This window comes from Tauraco erythrolophus, chromosome 7, assembly GCF_009769465.1.
Source record: "Tauraco erythrolophus isolate bTauEry1 chromosome 7, bTauEry1.pri, whole genome shotgun sequence".
NCBI classification, from domain to species: Eukaryota; Metazoa; Chordata; class Aves; order Musophagiformes; family Musophagidae; genus Tauraco; species Tauraco erythrolophus.
The window spans coordinates 60570329-60586223 of NC_141471.1; the positions used below are offsets into that span (position 1 = coordinate 60570329).

The 15895-nt window shown below is 35.8% G+C and overlaps 1 protein-coding gene across 1 annotated transcript in view; it reads left to right on the top strand.

Moving 5' to 3' along the window:
* Window positions 1–15895, top strand: part of BBS9 (Bardet-Biedl syndrome 9) — a 301146-nt gene that overhangs the window by 23317 nt on the left and 261934 nt on the right. Inside the window, exons 6-9 of the mRNA XM_086614220.1 lie at window positions 4622–4796; window positions 9740–9824; window positions 11629–11812; window positions 12828–12957. Of these exons, the coding sequence (XP_086470346.1) occupies window positions 4622–4796; window positions 9740–9824; window positions 11629–11812; window positions 12828–12957 (574 nt within the window). The remainder of the gene's footprint in view (window positions 1–4621; window positions 4797–9739; window positions 9825–11628; window positions 11813–12827; window positions 12958–15895) is intronic.

The window sequence follows — 15895 nt, forward strand, 5'->3', positions numbered from 1 at the left end:
TAAATATTTTTTTCTTCAGACAGTATGGTTCAGTACTGCAGTGTGCTTGGAGATTGTTGAACTGCTCTAAAGAACTTGTCATTTTATGTCATGTCATATCCAATCATATCACTACTGGTAGAACAGGAGATACTTTAAGGATGATATTTCTGTGTGATTAGAGATTAGGAATGTCCAAGATGAATGCTTCCATGTCTGATACCACATGTAGCTTCATATACGTTGCGGAAGGTGCTATAGTTTTTGTATTCATCCTTTTCATGATGCAATGAAATAGGTAAGAATAACATTGATGTTCATGATATACATAAGAACAGAAGCTACTACAACTTGTTACTTAAGCAGTAACACATCAAAACCTTTGCTGACCTTTACTTTTTCTGTTACTTGAATTGTAGTACGTCTGCTCGATTACTGCTGCATATCAGTTGTAGCTGAAGAATAGAAATTAACAACTGAATTGTATGTTTTAGACAAGCTTAAACCCTGAAGTTTGTGGTCAGAAGCTGTCTAAAAGATAGCTTTCTCACTACAGTCAGTATAACCAGAAGTACCTGGAATTTGATTCTATTACAAAATGTGTAAGATTTCTGTGTTAGTAAGGGAATTCACTTTACAGTTGAGTGTCTTTTACTTGTAATCTTATGATATATCAAGCAATATTTAGAACTTTAAAAACCAGTAGAATAGCAACATGGCAAAAATTTGAATGTTATTACTGTTATTTTTTTGGTGACTTAAATTATTTTATGCATAATTTTATTTTTTTTTAATTTGTATCTTTCTAAGAAAGAAAAGATGAAAAATAAGAAGCCTTAAGAAACAAAGTACAAATGTGTTCTAATACTGTGCCTTCAAAAAAAGTTTTTCTAACTGATACCTGTAATCTTTTTGTCTTCAGGTTTCAGGTACTGGTGAGTTCTATAGGAGCTAGACCTTGAAATTTAAGGTTGTGGAAACAGAGCCGACAGCTGCAGATTTCTTCTGTAGCACACTGCTAACGATGGGAAAATTCATAGGAAACTGTGGAAGGGGAGTTGAAGATTCTCCATACCCAGACTCACAGGGTTGTATTGTTGCTAAAGGTGTAAAATAGAAGTGGAACCGAACGGTTAGCTCATGTGAGGTGTTGGGTGTGTTTTCAGTGTGCCTTTGAATGCCGAATGTGAACATCGGTGATTTTGAGGTAACAGGTGTAGAATAACCATGGTCGCATGGACACTTGGGTTATGAAGCACTATTTTCTTGCAATCCAAATGAAAATGCTACTAGTTAGTTCTAGAAGCCGATAACTATGCGTTAAGGTAGCTATACCTAACAGACTGTGGTGGCAACCAGTGGGCTAGCACCTTTTACTAGTTATTAGTGTTTGTACAAGTAAAAGTACTCTCCAGAGTGCTGCTGCTAGCAGTAGCAAAGCATTAGATTGTTTCACTCATTTGTCTGCTCACAGCCTTAGGGTGCTTCAGGTGATACTCTTGGAACTTGTATAGTTGCTACAATTCTTTTATGAATAGATTATTTTTATTTACACTGTTGATAGTATCAACTGTTAGTGATGCAAAGCAGGACATTCAGAATTGTAGGAACCTTAATATTAAATAACTTTCAAATTCACATATGCATCATCTTTATTTTTTAATTGAACTGTATAAGGTACTCATTTATAGATCACCCTCACTAATTTCTGAATTGTGTTAGTAAAGTCATTGCAGTGTTCGTGGTTAGTGCTTCAGAGACTCAGTATAAGCAGTAAAGCAAATGCTCATTCTGACTGTGATCAGTAGCCACTGTAACCTCTCGAATACCACATTTCAGGTGCAGAATGTCAGCTACAAGTTATGAATAAATCAAACAATTCTGGAATCTGTCCTGTGAAGAGTATTTAAGGGGGTAAATGATTCTTAAAGAGTTCCTAGAGCTGCTTTATACAAATTGTTTCAGAGGAAACGTACTAGTTACGTACATTTAAGAGGCGTGTGTATATATGCATGTCTAATGTGTTTGTATACTGTAGAATATGTTTCTAATTCTTATAAACAATAAATTCTAAGATTGAACAGAAGCCCTAGACCCTGCTTTATAATTTAAAAAGTCTGCGTAGAAAATTGTAGGAAAATCATAGCTCTAAAACAATTGGTCTGTTTAAAAAATGTGTTTGGAGATCTATGTCAAACCCATAATTCTCTCCAAAATGATTGCATTTAGTCACAGGAAGCATTTCTTTATTGACTTTTGCTGTTACAGAGGTAAAGAGTTTGCATTTCATAGAAGGATGTATGACTTTAATCTGTGCATGGAAGAGGAAACATTTAAAATGTTTCAAGCTTCCAGTGTAGTGGTACAAACTTTAGAATGTTACAGATTAAACTTTTGAGACTTAAATCATCAAACTGAAGTTGCTAGTGACAAGTGGTCACTGGTTAATGAGCTGCTATAAAGATGATATATTTAAATTTTCTTACTTGCAGTAGTGGAAGAAAACCAAAGATATATTGGTTTGACTTCAGTATCACACAGAATCTCAGTCTGACTACTTCTGAACAGTACTTTAATGATTTCCACATTGAATTGCTTTTGTATAACACATTAGTTTATTAGAACAGTTTCTGACATTTTTCCTTCTGAGGAAAGGAAGGAAGCTGAGTTTTCATTGTTTCTCAGCTAAGTTTCTTTCCAAAGCCACCAAGGATTCTTGGTTAATGGAGTACTTCTCTAGTGTTTAGTGAAGAATAAGGGATTTTTCTAATGTTGAATAAAATTCTTTTCTGTATTTTAATTTATGAATTTGTCAGTTGGAAATGCTATTACTACCTTGCTAAACCAAAATTTAAGTGTTCGATACTGTCAGTTAACGTTATTCCTCAAAATGTATGCACTTTAGGAGTTTTCAAACAGATGAACCCAACAAAACTCATTACATGAGAATGACCTTTAAGGTTTTCAGAAAAGATCTACGTAGAACATAAGGGAAGAAACAGGTGTTGTGATTAAGTGCGTGAAATGCCATCGGTGTTCCTGAAATTACACCATTGCAATTGTTTCACAGTTCTATCTCTATAATCATTGGTGTGAAGGATTGAAGTATTTTTACTTTTTCACTAGAGACTGAGAGATTCAACTTTGGCTCTACCAAATGAACAACGTGAATTGCACTTTCAAATGTCCTTCCTATCAAATGGTTGATATTCGTCACAGGGTTTATAGGACGTGCAGTGAATTATGTGCAGAATCTGGAAAGAAGAATGGGAGAACTTGAGTTTTAGAAAATGGGAAAATCTGAAAAAGGGATGAGGGAGGGCAAGTGGAAAGGACCTTCCTTGATTTTTTTTTTTCCTGTTCTTAACCTAAGCTAAATTTTTATTGTGTATTTTAATCACAAGAAGTAGTGTGATGTACTGCTGACCTATTACACTACTATTTATTTTTAAGTAGTCTCTATGAAGAATCACAGTGGAGATGAATAATGTTTTGGACTGTACACTCGTTGCTTTTTCAGATAATGAGTATCTCTTTGACCTTTGTTACCTTTATATAAGTGTAGGAATGAAGTTTTAGTCTATTTTTGTTTCGCTTCATCTTTCTGTGTTAGAAGACAGCTCTTAAAGGATTGAGGATGGAGCTTAGTGAACAGAAAAATTGTTTGGGTTCTCCAGGGATATAGAATAATTCCTGAGACAACAGTGTTTTAATGATGGTGAATAGATATTTTGAATTACAAGTATTTCACGTTGTGTTTGCAAGATAGGGGCTTGTCTCTGAATTCAAGAAAGATACTTGTATCCACTTCAGAAGGTGTTAGTCTTACTGGTATAGCTCTCTCTTTGAATGCATGCAAAATGCTGTTTGTTTAAATCGTTGCCCTTGCATGTGAAAGGCAAACTGCATAATCAGCTTCTGATTTCAGAAGTCTTCACAATGAGAGTTTGAATTTAGATTGGTATGCTTGAGGCATGACAAGTCACGTCTTAAGTCATGTCTTGAAGCTGCTGAATAATGGACGAGGCTTGAAGTAATTTACTCCAAGCTGAATTTTTTTATTTGATTATTTTTTCTAGTCTTGTTGGTAACACTGAGTGGGCCTGTTTTGTTTTTTCTTTCCTTGAAGACAGAAAACGTGAATGGAAAGTGTGGAAAATGTTACCATTGTATTATTTTCACAACAATACGTGTTTGTAGGTCTCTGTGTTAATGTTACTTAAGTAGACTTGAAAGAGTAGAACAGATTATTCTTAAACCACAGTTGTCATGACTGCTCGTAAGATGTAGATGCATTTAAGAACCAGAATAATTTGGGAGGTTGGAAGTATTGAAACACTTCTTTAATTTAAAATTGTAATAGTTATATTTTAAGAAAATTTGGTTTGAAATAAAATATCCAACTCTTTTTTTTCTCAACATATTCCGAATGTTATTCCCAATAAATCTGGTTTGTTTAGTAAGTAAACTTTTATTGAAGTTGGAATACTTAGTGTTTTTCCTCATAGTAAAAACTCATGTAAATTGAAGTGAATCTTATATTTCGTAGGATTACTTATGAGTACAACTTTAATTCACTAACAATTGTAAGATTAAAACATTGCTTTGTTTCCTTTATATTTCTTTCTTTTGCTTTCCTTAGGTCGAGATTTGATATGCATACAGTCCATGGATGGGATGCTCATGTTGTTTGAACAGGAAAGCTATGCTTTTGGCCGTTTTTTACCTGGTTTTCTTCTGCCTGGTCCCTTGACTTACAGCTCTCGGACAGATTCTTTCATTACGGTGTCTTCTTGTCGGCAGGTCGAGAGTTACAAGTATGTGTTCATATTCAGTAGTTATAGCATATTTTGGTGCTATTGTTTAGTATGTAAACAAATTAAAAGTAATGTCCAATTTTTATGGCCTTTACTAATACTGTATCCCAAAGCAGGTGATAGATACTTGCAGGAAAGAAGAAAACTAGTCTTGTATGTGTCCAGTTTTGGGCCGTTCATTACAAGAAAAACACAGGTGCTGGAGTATGTCCAAAGAAGAGTAACAAAACCGATGAAGGGTCTAGAGCCCAAGGCTTACAAGGAGCAGCTGAGGGAACTGGGGTTGCTTAGCCTGGAGAAAAGGAGGCTCAGGGGAGACCGTATTGCTCTCTACCTGAAAGGAGGTTGTAGCAAGGCGGGTGTTCATCTTTTTTCCCAAGTAAGAAGAAATAGGACAAGAGGAAATGATCTCAATTTGCGCCAGGGAAGGTTTAGATTGGATATTAGGAAAAATTTCTTCACCAAAAGAGTTGCCAAGCATTGGAACAGGCTGCCCAGGGAAGTGATTGAGTCGCCATCCCTGAAGGTATTTAAAAGACGTGTAGACATGGCACTTAGGGACATGGTCTAGTGGTGGACTTGGCAGTGCTGGGTTAATGGTTGGACTGGATGATCTTAAAGGTCTTCTCCAACCTAAATGATTCAATGTTGTTGAGTGATTACTATCTCTGTATAGTCACAGAAGAAAGCATACTGTGTGTCCTGAGGACTTTCTAGTCCTATTTTATTTGTATAAATGTGTTAAGCTTAATAGCTTATCAAGCAACATCATGTTGTCCTGCATGTGCCAGGTTTTTTCCTGCTTCAGTTCAGTCTAATCTGTGCTTTCAGTGTTGTCTGCTCTATACTGCTTGAGCAAGATGTTCCTTCCAGTTGTTTCAACAGGATTTTTATTTTGATGCAAATAGGTGTTAGTCTGATGAATCTGTTCAGTTTTCAGAACGGGTTTGAGACATGACTTTGGCTTTTGTGATCATAGGATCCTTTCAAAGGAATGAGGGCTAGTGGGGAGAGATGGAATCTACCTGACAAAGTGGCAGAGGAGGCTTGTTAACCTTCTTGACTGCTAGGTGCTAAATCCAGCATCTAAGTGATGGTATAGGGTATAAGGGCCAAGTGCACAAAGGTGGATGCTTTCATAATAGCAGGAAGATGCTATGATTATGGTTATGGAAGCATTATGGATGCTTCCATAATGGAGGAAGTGGGATGAGTGAGGGCTCATTAAGTGTGTATTTACAACAAAGAGGAGGAGCTAGGAGTTGCGTGTGCAGCTAGAGATGTGACAGGGTAGCTTGCATGACTAAGGAGCTGTAATTGATGACTCCAGGCTCTTCAGGAAGAAAAGATAGACAAATGAGGATTTGTGCTCACCATGGAGGAGCAGCTTGAATACTTTTATGGAGTATAAAAGATCACAGGCTCTCTTATGGAACCCCATGTTGATAGTTTATCAAACATCCACCTGATCAGAAACAGATGGATGCTTGTAGAAGGGGATGTTGTGGTGGATGTCTGCTATGAAGCCTTTTTAAACAAGAAGTTTCCCAATTGCAGGCTCTTGTTCTTGTGGAGTACTCATGTCTACTGGGAGGGCAACATAGCAATGTGAGAGGTTTCTGAGGGGCATTAGGGAAAACTTTTTGATGCAGTTGCTAGGCAGCCTGACTAGGGAAGATGCTTTGCTGAATCCATAATTCAGAAAGAATAAAGAAATGTTTGGAGAAGTAATTGTCAGCATCTACCATTGAGCGTTACAGACATTGGCTGCAGTGACCATGACAGAAGCGAGGAAGTTAGGCAGTGGACTAAAGACAGTAGATTTCAAGAGAACAAACTTGGGCTTGTTCAAGGAACTGGTAGGCAGGATCCTGTGAGAGGCTGTGCAGAAGGGTAGATGGGCTCAGAAGACCTGGTGAGTCTTCATGGATAATCTTTCCAAAGACCAAGACCAAACAATTTTGATGTTCAAGAAAGTAAGAAGTAGCAGAAGGCAGCTTGCCTGGGCAGGTAGCTCCTGACTGAGATCAAATGGAAAAAAGGAAATGTATGAGATGGAAGTTAAAATGGACTACTAAGGAGGAATATAAAACATCATATGGGCATGCAGGGAATGGGATTGAGAAGATATAAGCTTTGTTAAAACTTTTACTGGCAGAGGGTCTGAAAAATAAAGACTTCCACAGATACCTTGGATGTAGATCGAGAAGATTGACCCACCGCTGAACAGATTGGGCAACTTCAGCAAAGGTGTGAAAAGACCAAGGAACTTAATGCTTGCTTTGCCTCATCATTTCTCCATTAAAACTGACAAGGTCTGCTCTTAGGCTTTTTGAATCTCTGTGCCTAGCAGTAAATTGGGGTGGCATGGTCTTTGGGGCAGAGCTATTACCCATGATAAAAAAACCCCAAACTAATGGATGAAAAGGGTGGCAGAGCTGTCAGGCTTACAGAGTAGTGGTTGTCCACAGTTCTAACTAGCAGCCAAAGATGAGTAATGTTCCTCAGGAGCTGATACTGGAGCCAGTATTTCTTTAACATCACCCTGGATAACAGGACAAAATGCGTGTCCTGAATGCCAAATTTGTAGGAACTGGCTGATATGAAGAGGGTAGGGCTGCTGTTCAGAGGAATCTCATCAAGGTGGAGGAATGGGCTAACAAGTACCTTAAGGATTTTTTCAGAGCTTATCATATCAAAGAAACTAAGAATGCCACTTTTTATAGGTTATACCTTGGGAATCTAATCCCAGATCTAACACGATGCTTTGTCACACTACCCTGCTCTATCACCTGAATTTCTCAAGCAGTGCTCTCTTTATTATGCTACTTAAGCTTCATCAGATGGTTTTTAGATTCTGGATATTGCATGAAAAGATTATAGACATCGTGTATTGTTTTCTTAATGCAGAAGAAGATATATGTGTTGCAAGTAAAATTAATTTAATAGAAAATTAATATTTTTCTTAAGAAATAAATTAGAATAGAGTTTATTAATACTGGTAAGGAATAAATAAGTATTTTTTCTTTAAAATGAGTCTCATGTGTTTTCATTATGTTTAGATTCTTGACTTTTACAACAAATGTGGCTAAAATTTTTCCTCCAGTCTGTCACTGATTTGCGAGTAGGAAGGTGTAGTGTTAAAGGAATTCTTCACTTGGATTCTGGTTATTGGTCTTCAGTGCCAAGTGTTAAGATGATGTGGTACTAATTGTGTATCTGAACTATTAGGACATGAGAATAGAGTTAAGTAATCCTTCTAAATTGAAGGAAATGGACATCGTAAGGAGATAAGAGGTTATTTTTATGGTTGTATTAAACATGGTGTCTTCTATTATGGTAATGAAAGATACAGTAGTTCTATCTGGTCTTTTTTAGCAGAACAAGTTTCCAAATTTCAAATTCTCCATCCTTCTATAGCTCTTAGACCAATGCCTTCATTTGAAGGTGATACTCCCTGTGTGTTGATTCCAGATTCTTTCCAAACCTAAAAGCAAAATGTCTCTAATTTAAATGATTGTATACTTGATGTGACAGCTGAATTGAAAGTTTGTGTTGATCACGTGTGGCTTGAGTTTTTTGTGATGAAAGACTTGTATGCACATAGTTGGTTCTTAAACATCAATCCATCTTGCTGTTCAATGAGACTTATGTTTGAAAACTCTGTATTAGTCCCTGATTAGTTAATAAAATGATAATGTGCTAGCTGAGACTATCAATAAAACATGGTCAAAAGAAAAATCTTATTAGGTCAGAATCTGCAACTTCTCTCATAAATGTGTTAAACTGAAGAAGAGAAGTGAATTTATTCCTTTAGAGGACGCTTAAAGACATGGCAATTGTACTAAAAGCAGCTTATTCAGTATTTTTAAGTAGGTCTAGTAAAATCCTTCAGTAGCGAGCACCACAACACGTGCATCTGCAATGTGAGAGCTGCTGGTGTCATTGTATTAAATCTGTAACTCTGACAATATGCAAAAATATGCACTTCTGGTTGAGACTGGAGTTGGAACATTCAGAATTGTGTTGGTTTGTGCTCAGGAGCTGATGGCGCTCCATGAATTCCAGAATTGAAAGCTGTCTTTTAGAGAAGTTGTTGTTGTTTATTTCACTTTTTTGGTAAACTTCATTATTTTACCGATTATCTGATGTGTTGTTTACATTGCACACAGGGTGGACCAGCAAGTTAGCACACTAGCACAAATTCAGGAAAAAAATAGTTGCCGAAGAGTCGATGAGGACACAGTTTGAACATTGAGGATCGCATAGGTGTGAATAAGGACAGATAGATGTGTGGAGCTTTTATGGCAATTGACATGTTTTGTTCCAGTATCTTCATTGCCCATTTTTTCTTAATATGGTTGGTTGGCAGTTACAAAATAATAGAAAAACCCAAACCCACAAACCTCCCATCTTTTGCTAGATGTGCCACCTGCTGGTGCCAGTTTTCAGTTCTCTTGTATTGGATGGGTGTACTTGAGAGTGTAACTGTTAGATATGGCAAATTGTATTTCAGGGTAATTTAGGAGGGTTTTTTAAAAGCATAATAAGAGCAAAAAAGTTTATTTTTTTATTTAGAATCCTAATTTCACAATTTGAAAATATGTTGGTTTTTTGGCTCTGTCGTCTTTGTGATCTAGATTTCTATCCTCTAATATGTTTAGCTGTTGAGTTTATTTTAACATCAGATAAAGTCTGAGTAGAAATGTTTGGTTTACTTTCTGCCTTTATACTTACCTGTTATCCTACAGTGATATTTACTTAACACCTTTGCTGATGATAGATGTGTTGCAGTAGGCTTTTTAACAATCCTTTCAGACTGTGCTTTTCCTGTGTATGTACAGTTATAATATGCTAATTATATTTTATTTTTTACTTAATGTAAGGGTATTGACTGCAAAGATGTATTTTATTTTCTTACTTTTTTAAACTTCCTATAATAGATACCAAGTGCTGGCATTTGCGACAGATGCAGATGAAAGACAAGAAACAGAACAGCAAAAACTTAGTTCTGGAAAAAGGCTTGCGGTAAAACCTGTTTATTTTACATAACTGATACGGTACACTGCATACATGTTAAAACACCAAGGCTAAGGAACAAATGGGAACATTGTCTGCTGACAAAGGACCTGATCCAATTGCCACTAAAGACAATGGAAAGACTCCAGTAGATTTCTGCTGAGACTTCTTTGGGCCTCAGTTGTTCAAGGTTGGGGCTTAAAACTCACTGTTGCTCTACAGAGGAAAAAGAGAACTGTGAACTGGGAGTAACTCTTTCTAATTTTTATTCCTGATATTTAATAACTAAAGGCAGTCTTTATAAGTCTCAGCAGTAAAATAGATAAACAGGTACACCTGAAATATTGCTCATGTTTTAATTTAAGTCTATTTGTTACTCTGTATTGGACTTAAAAAATTAACCTCATTCTACTTGGGGAATCCGTTGTACTTAGAGAACTCAGCAGTGAAAAATTTAAAATTTTTCCTTAAATAGTCTGTCCCCTGAACTCTTTTTGTCAAAACTTGATGGGCTCAGTGGTCTTCAGGATGCTACTGTGATTAGGTTGTTTAATATTTCCTATTAAAAGGAAGAGAATTTCATTTTCTGTGGTCCTGCAGTAGAATTGCTGTCTGCTAAATATACTAATAAAATGCTAGATTCAGCATATTTCAGGTGTGACAGTAAAATACTGGGAGAGCATCTTCCTTCCAGTGGCTAACTGTAGAATTTTTTCATACTGTTGGTCAGTCAGAATCCTACATTTTGAATTAAGAAAAGACCTAGTTTTTAAGTAAGAAATTTGGAAGCTCCATCAGATATGCTGCAAATTAAATACCTTTTTTTTAAATCTAAAATGAGTAGCATACATGGAGACGAATGTAATAAGCCGGGCTTTTTTATCTTTGACTTTTAAGATGACACATCTGGTTTCATATATCAGATGTGCCAGTATGTATACTAACACATTCTATGTTCTTTAAGCAAAACATAGAATGTAAAAAAAAAAAGTAATGTAGCATAAAAAAGTTGATCATATAGGACATGCTGAGAGTTGTACTTTGATATTTTTTGACTTCAGAAATTCTGAATTTCTGTTTAACCAGCTTGGCAGCAGTCAAAAGCAATTTCTGCATGTGTGAATTAGTAAAAATTTCTCAGAGGAGCTGAAATAACAAACCAATGAAATGTTTCAATAAGCAGTAGTATTGTTTAAAGATGTAAGGATATAGGCAATGTGGCATTTGCAAGTAATTGCTTATTATATCAATGTATGTAGTTGGAAAAGTAGACAAGCTATCATATACACAAACGTTCTGCAGATTCAAGAGTGTACATTAGTGACTGCAAGCATGAATATTGGCTTACACATCTAAAACTTTGTCTATTTTTCCGTTTACATGTATTGGTAGAATAATTTATCACCTTTTGCTCTCTAAATTTTCCTTAATATGTAAGGACGTACAGAGGCAGATTTAAATGACTCTAGTACTCTGTTCTTGGATTTAATAGTTAAAATATAAAGTGTTTTCATTTTGCATGGGATGTGTACATTAAAATTTAAATATTCTGAAGTGAACTGCGTAGCCATCAATTCGTGACTATTTCAAAAAGTGGATGATATTTTTGTGGCTTTACTCACAATAAGCAAAGTCACCAACTGCCTTCAAAATAAGATGACTAATATTTTCTTGTTCAAAAAATGACCTTGAATTTGCTTTTCTATCTATGTTAATGGTATGTAACTTGATGAGTTCTGAGCCTTCTCTGTAGGTGTTGTCTTTAATATGCAGCTGTCAACTGATCTCTGGAGTATGTTTTTTTCTTTTGAAGGTGGATTGGGTTTTAAACATCGGAGAGCAAGCACTGGATATATGTGTTGTCTCCTTTAATCAGACAGTTTCTTCTATTTTTGTGCTTGGTGAGAGAAACTTCTTTTGCCTTAAGGATAATGGGCAAATTCGATTCATGAAAAAGCTTGATTACAGTCCGAGTTGCTTCATTCCTTATTGTTCAGGTTTGTAAATGGAAAATCTGCCTTAATTTTAGCTTGGTTGCTTTTACAGCTAAGACTTATTTTCCTCACAGAATAAATATATTTTTCTGATTAAGTTGTTGATTTGTAGAAAATCTGTGGAATAGGAGCTCTCTGTTTGGATGAAGCAGGTTTATTTTCAAACATTACTTAGTGTGAAGTAATTTTTAATATTTAAATAGATATTTTTTTCATCACCAAATTAAGGTACTTGTCTGTCATTTGAGTAAGTTTGCCTAGGATACCAAAGCAACAAGCATGGAAGAATGAGAGGTTTTGGAAGAGCAAACTAGTGTTTGAGGACCTTCTGTCATTTACTGATAGTTAAAAAAATCAAGTAAAGCTTAGTGTTAGGAGATAAAACTAACTTATTACATTGCATACAAGCAACTTGGTTGCCACTACAGAACCACAGGTTCTTAATACCTAGTCTATATTAATGTTTCAAAACCTATCTGATACATTTTTGACACCATGTCTTATTTTAGACTTAAAATATCATTTTAGACTTTATAAATACGATCTTAACAATCTTCACATTTTATACTTTCTGATTTAAGTTATACTATATATAAAACCTATAAATGCATATACCTTTAATCAGTATTCACAGGTCAATGAATTAATGAAGAGTTTAAGTAGCTGATATTGAACTAATGTGTATTTTGTCATACCTATCCTGACATGCTAACATGACAATTATGAGTCTTCGTTAGTCATGTTTTAAATTACCAAACATGGCTGGCTACAACCTTGGAAAGTTGTCATGTGCTGTGTAGTATGCAATTGAAATTAGTATCCATAATTAATCACATACATCCTTGGTTATTGTCAAGGTAACTTTCATAACTTCTGACACTTCAATTATACTAAATTCATTTATAACAAGTAATGGCTTAAAAGGAGAAGAAAAAATAGTGTAATGATATAAGCCTCAAAGAAAAGTACTGGCTTTTGAAAATCTTTTGTCCTAAAACTGGTTTTATATCTTTTACAGTGAAAGAAGGAACAATAAACACTCTAGTTGGAAACCACAGTAAAATTCTGAATGTTTATCAAGATGTTACACTGAAATGGGCCACTCAACTTCCCCACATTCCTGTATCAGTAAAAGTAGCAAACTTACAGTAAGTAACTTGTTTAAGTTTACTTTTTCAGATTCATTACCAGTTGTGAAATTTGCTTGTAGATCCTAACAAACAGTTCTGAGGTATGTAATAAATCAGGTGACTTGTAAAAGAAAAATTCAAAGTGTTTTTTCTTTATTTTGTAAAATATTCATTTCTGTAGTAGGCATGCTGTTAATTCTAGAAGAACACTAGAATTTGCTGTACTGTGCTTTAGATTTTCTGGTTTTCTTGAGTGAAGGTAGAACCTGAGGTCTTGTACCTCCAGTGGAGTAGTTTCCTCTTCAAAAGAATGAAAAGTGAAGCTTTGCAGTCTGGTAAGATCCTTCCCTGAGACAAGGAAATTGGGAATCTCACCGAAAATCTGTTCTTCATTAAACATTTAAGAGGATATGAATTCCAGAGATGATTTGTTGGAACAGATTATTCAACTCTAGTGTTAAACTGTGGAAATTAAGGAGCCATTTAAATAGGATTGCACTGCAACAGACTAAAAGTTTTTGTAAAATACACGTAAGACAGGTCAGGGAAAAACTGGTTGGGCAGGTGATTGAGTGTAGAGAAATTATGACATATTGGTAACTTCTACTGAGCTGTCACTGAACTAAGCACACTGAAGAAAAGTTCAGCTAGTGTTTTTACAATCCAGTTTATGCCTTTACAGTGTGCCACCAGAGCTGTGGTGGGTGCTGGCTGCCCAGTGCCAGTGCAGGGTGCAGTAGCAGTGTCCTTGCCAGGTAGATTACTTCTGATGCCCAGCAGGCTTGTGGCTGCTGTGCCAACGTGCACTGGATTGTTGACTACTTGATCATAAGTCTATGTGCTTTATCTCATAACAGATGAAAATGCAACATCTGACTAACTGGCTTTACTGACTTACACAGAGTAATCTGAGAGATGTTTCTGTTTTGTTTGGTACTAATGGTTACCTAATGATTTTTTAATAATTTATAATTTAATTTTTTTTTAGACTCTCTGGAGAGGGTCTTGCTGGCTTTCATCCAGTGGGTCTTAGAAGTAAAATACAACAAATAGTCTCAGTGGGCCAGTTAGTATAAACCAAAAGTTAATCATGCAGGTTATGACAGTACAGCTATTGAAGCTTGGAAAAAATATTTGTGACAAAAAATTTGAAAAAGGCATTGATTTTTTTACAACAGCAGATTGTACTAATATTTGTATGCACAATTATTTGGGAACTCACCTTATTGAACCGTCAGTTTCAGTAATGCCTCTAAGAAGTTTATGCAGGTTCTGCCTGTTCCATGTGAACTTTAACACTCAGTAGTTTGATCTTGGTGAGAATTTTGAGAGGCTACTAATTTGTCCCAGATCATTTTGTTAGTTGGATTCTGAATTCCCACAGACCTGCTAAGGTTTGGTTTGGGCTGTGTTCTGTAGAGGGTGAAGAGACAGCAATCTAGTTACACAAACCTCTTTCCACAGATACTGATAAATGAAGGAACATCTGTGTGTCTAGACCCAATGGCCTGAAAGGCAGGGAGAAGTTTAGGGCCTATGTGCTTCAGAGCTGGGCTTATTCTGGCTTTCTGTTCAAAAATATGCAGTATGCCTTTAATTCTTTCTGATGTTAAAAATAAAGATGAGCTAAACAGCAAAAACTGTGGTGAAGCTTATAGAGGTAGTAATTGACTTAAACAAAAGAATATAGTTTTTTTTTAAATAATAATTTGAAAGGGAATTCTTTGACTCAATATGATAATGATTTCCTAATGCTCCACTCAAGAGGCCTCAGTCTCGGTTGGGGCCTCTGGGCACTACTGTAACATAAATAAGTGCTTTAATAAGCATAGAGATCTTAATCCCACACTGCTGAGAGGTTGAAGTGCCTTAAATATGACATATGTCAATTAATTTCTCTTGCATCCTTTCCGCTTTTGTTGCAATAATACTTACAAAGTAAATGGAGTGTTGTGAAAGCAGTTGTCTCTACAGATCATGTATGTTCCCCTGTATTTTCTTGTTGGCATAATGTCTATTTTTTCTAATGTGTGGCTCTGGCTTGTTGGTTAAGAAAAGCATTAGTAGAAGCTGTTTTACGTAAAACCCCTTGGGCCAGGGCTATGCTGGCTTTATCCTGTAATCTTGATAGTCTCCTTCCAAGATCAACTGTTCAAGTGCTTTGGAGAATTCCAGCTGAGTAACTTGTGTTTCTAGTGTGTGTCCCTCCTTGCGCCTTCTGAATTGATTTTTTCCTCTTCCAATAATATGAAATGCAGTATTTCCCTGTTGCAACACCAGTATGTACATAATGATAATAACATGCTGCAACATTTGGGATTAAATTCCAGCATAAACTGCTTGATTTCTGTCATGTTTTCAGACACATGCGAGGAAAAATAGAATCAAAGATGAGTGGTTACTTAAAACATTTTTGGTGAGATATCTCTGCACTCTAAAAGTGATGTATTTTTAAGCTGTTGAACTATTTTTTTGCCTTGTGTTAGAATCTGAGTGCTCTCCGTCAGGAAATTGAAAGTTTCCTATAAGAGCTTGTGATCAGAATCTTGAACTACAGGCTTGAGAGTTTGTCTTACTTGGGGTTTTACCTGAAGATCTCTATAACTATCATCACTGAACTAGAAGTTCAGTTCTAATCGTTGTGGTAGATGTCTGTCCCTTATTTTGTTAGAAATATATGTTCTGGTAATGTATAGTAGTTACTAAATGTTTATGACATTGTTTTAATGTCAAGGGGTCTCCTACATACTTGACACTGCCTGGATTGCTTAAAAGATATAACCACTTACATGGACAATTTGGATTTAAGTTGCTTAGGACATTGTTTCAGCACAAATTCATCTTCCCATTGATAAGCCTGCTTGAAGATTTACATTTTTGCGTGCCCTGTGTTGTCATCCTGAAAGTTATGGCTGTGCAACAGCATTCTTATTGAAGCTGAAACTCTTGAAGGAAA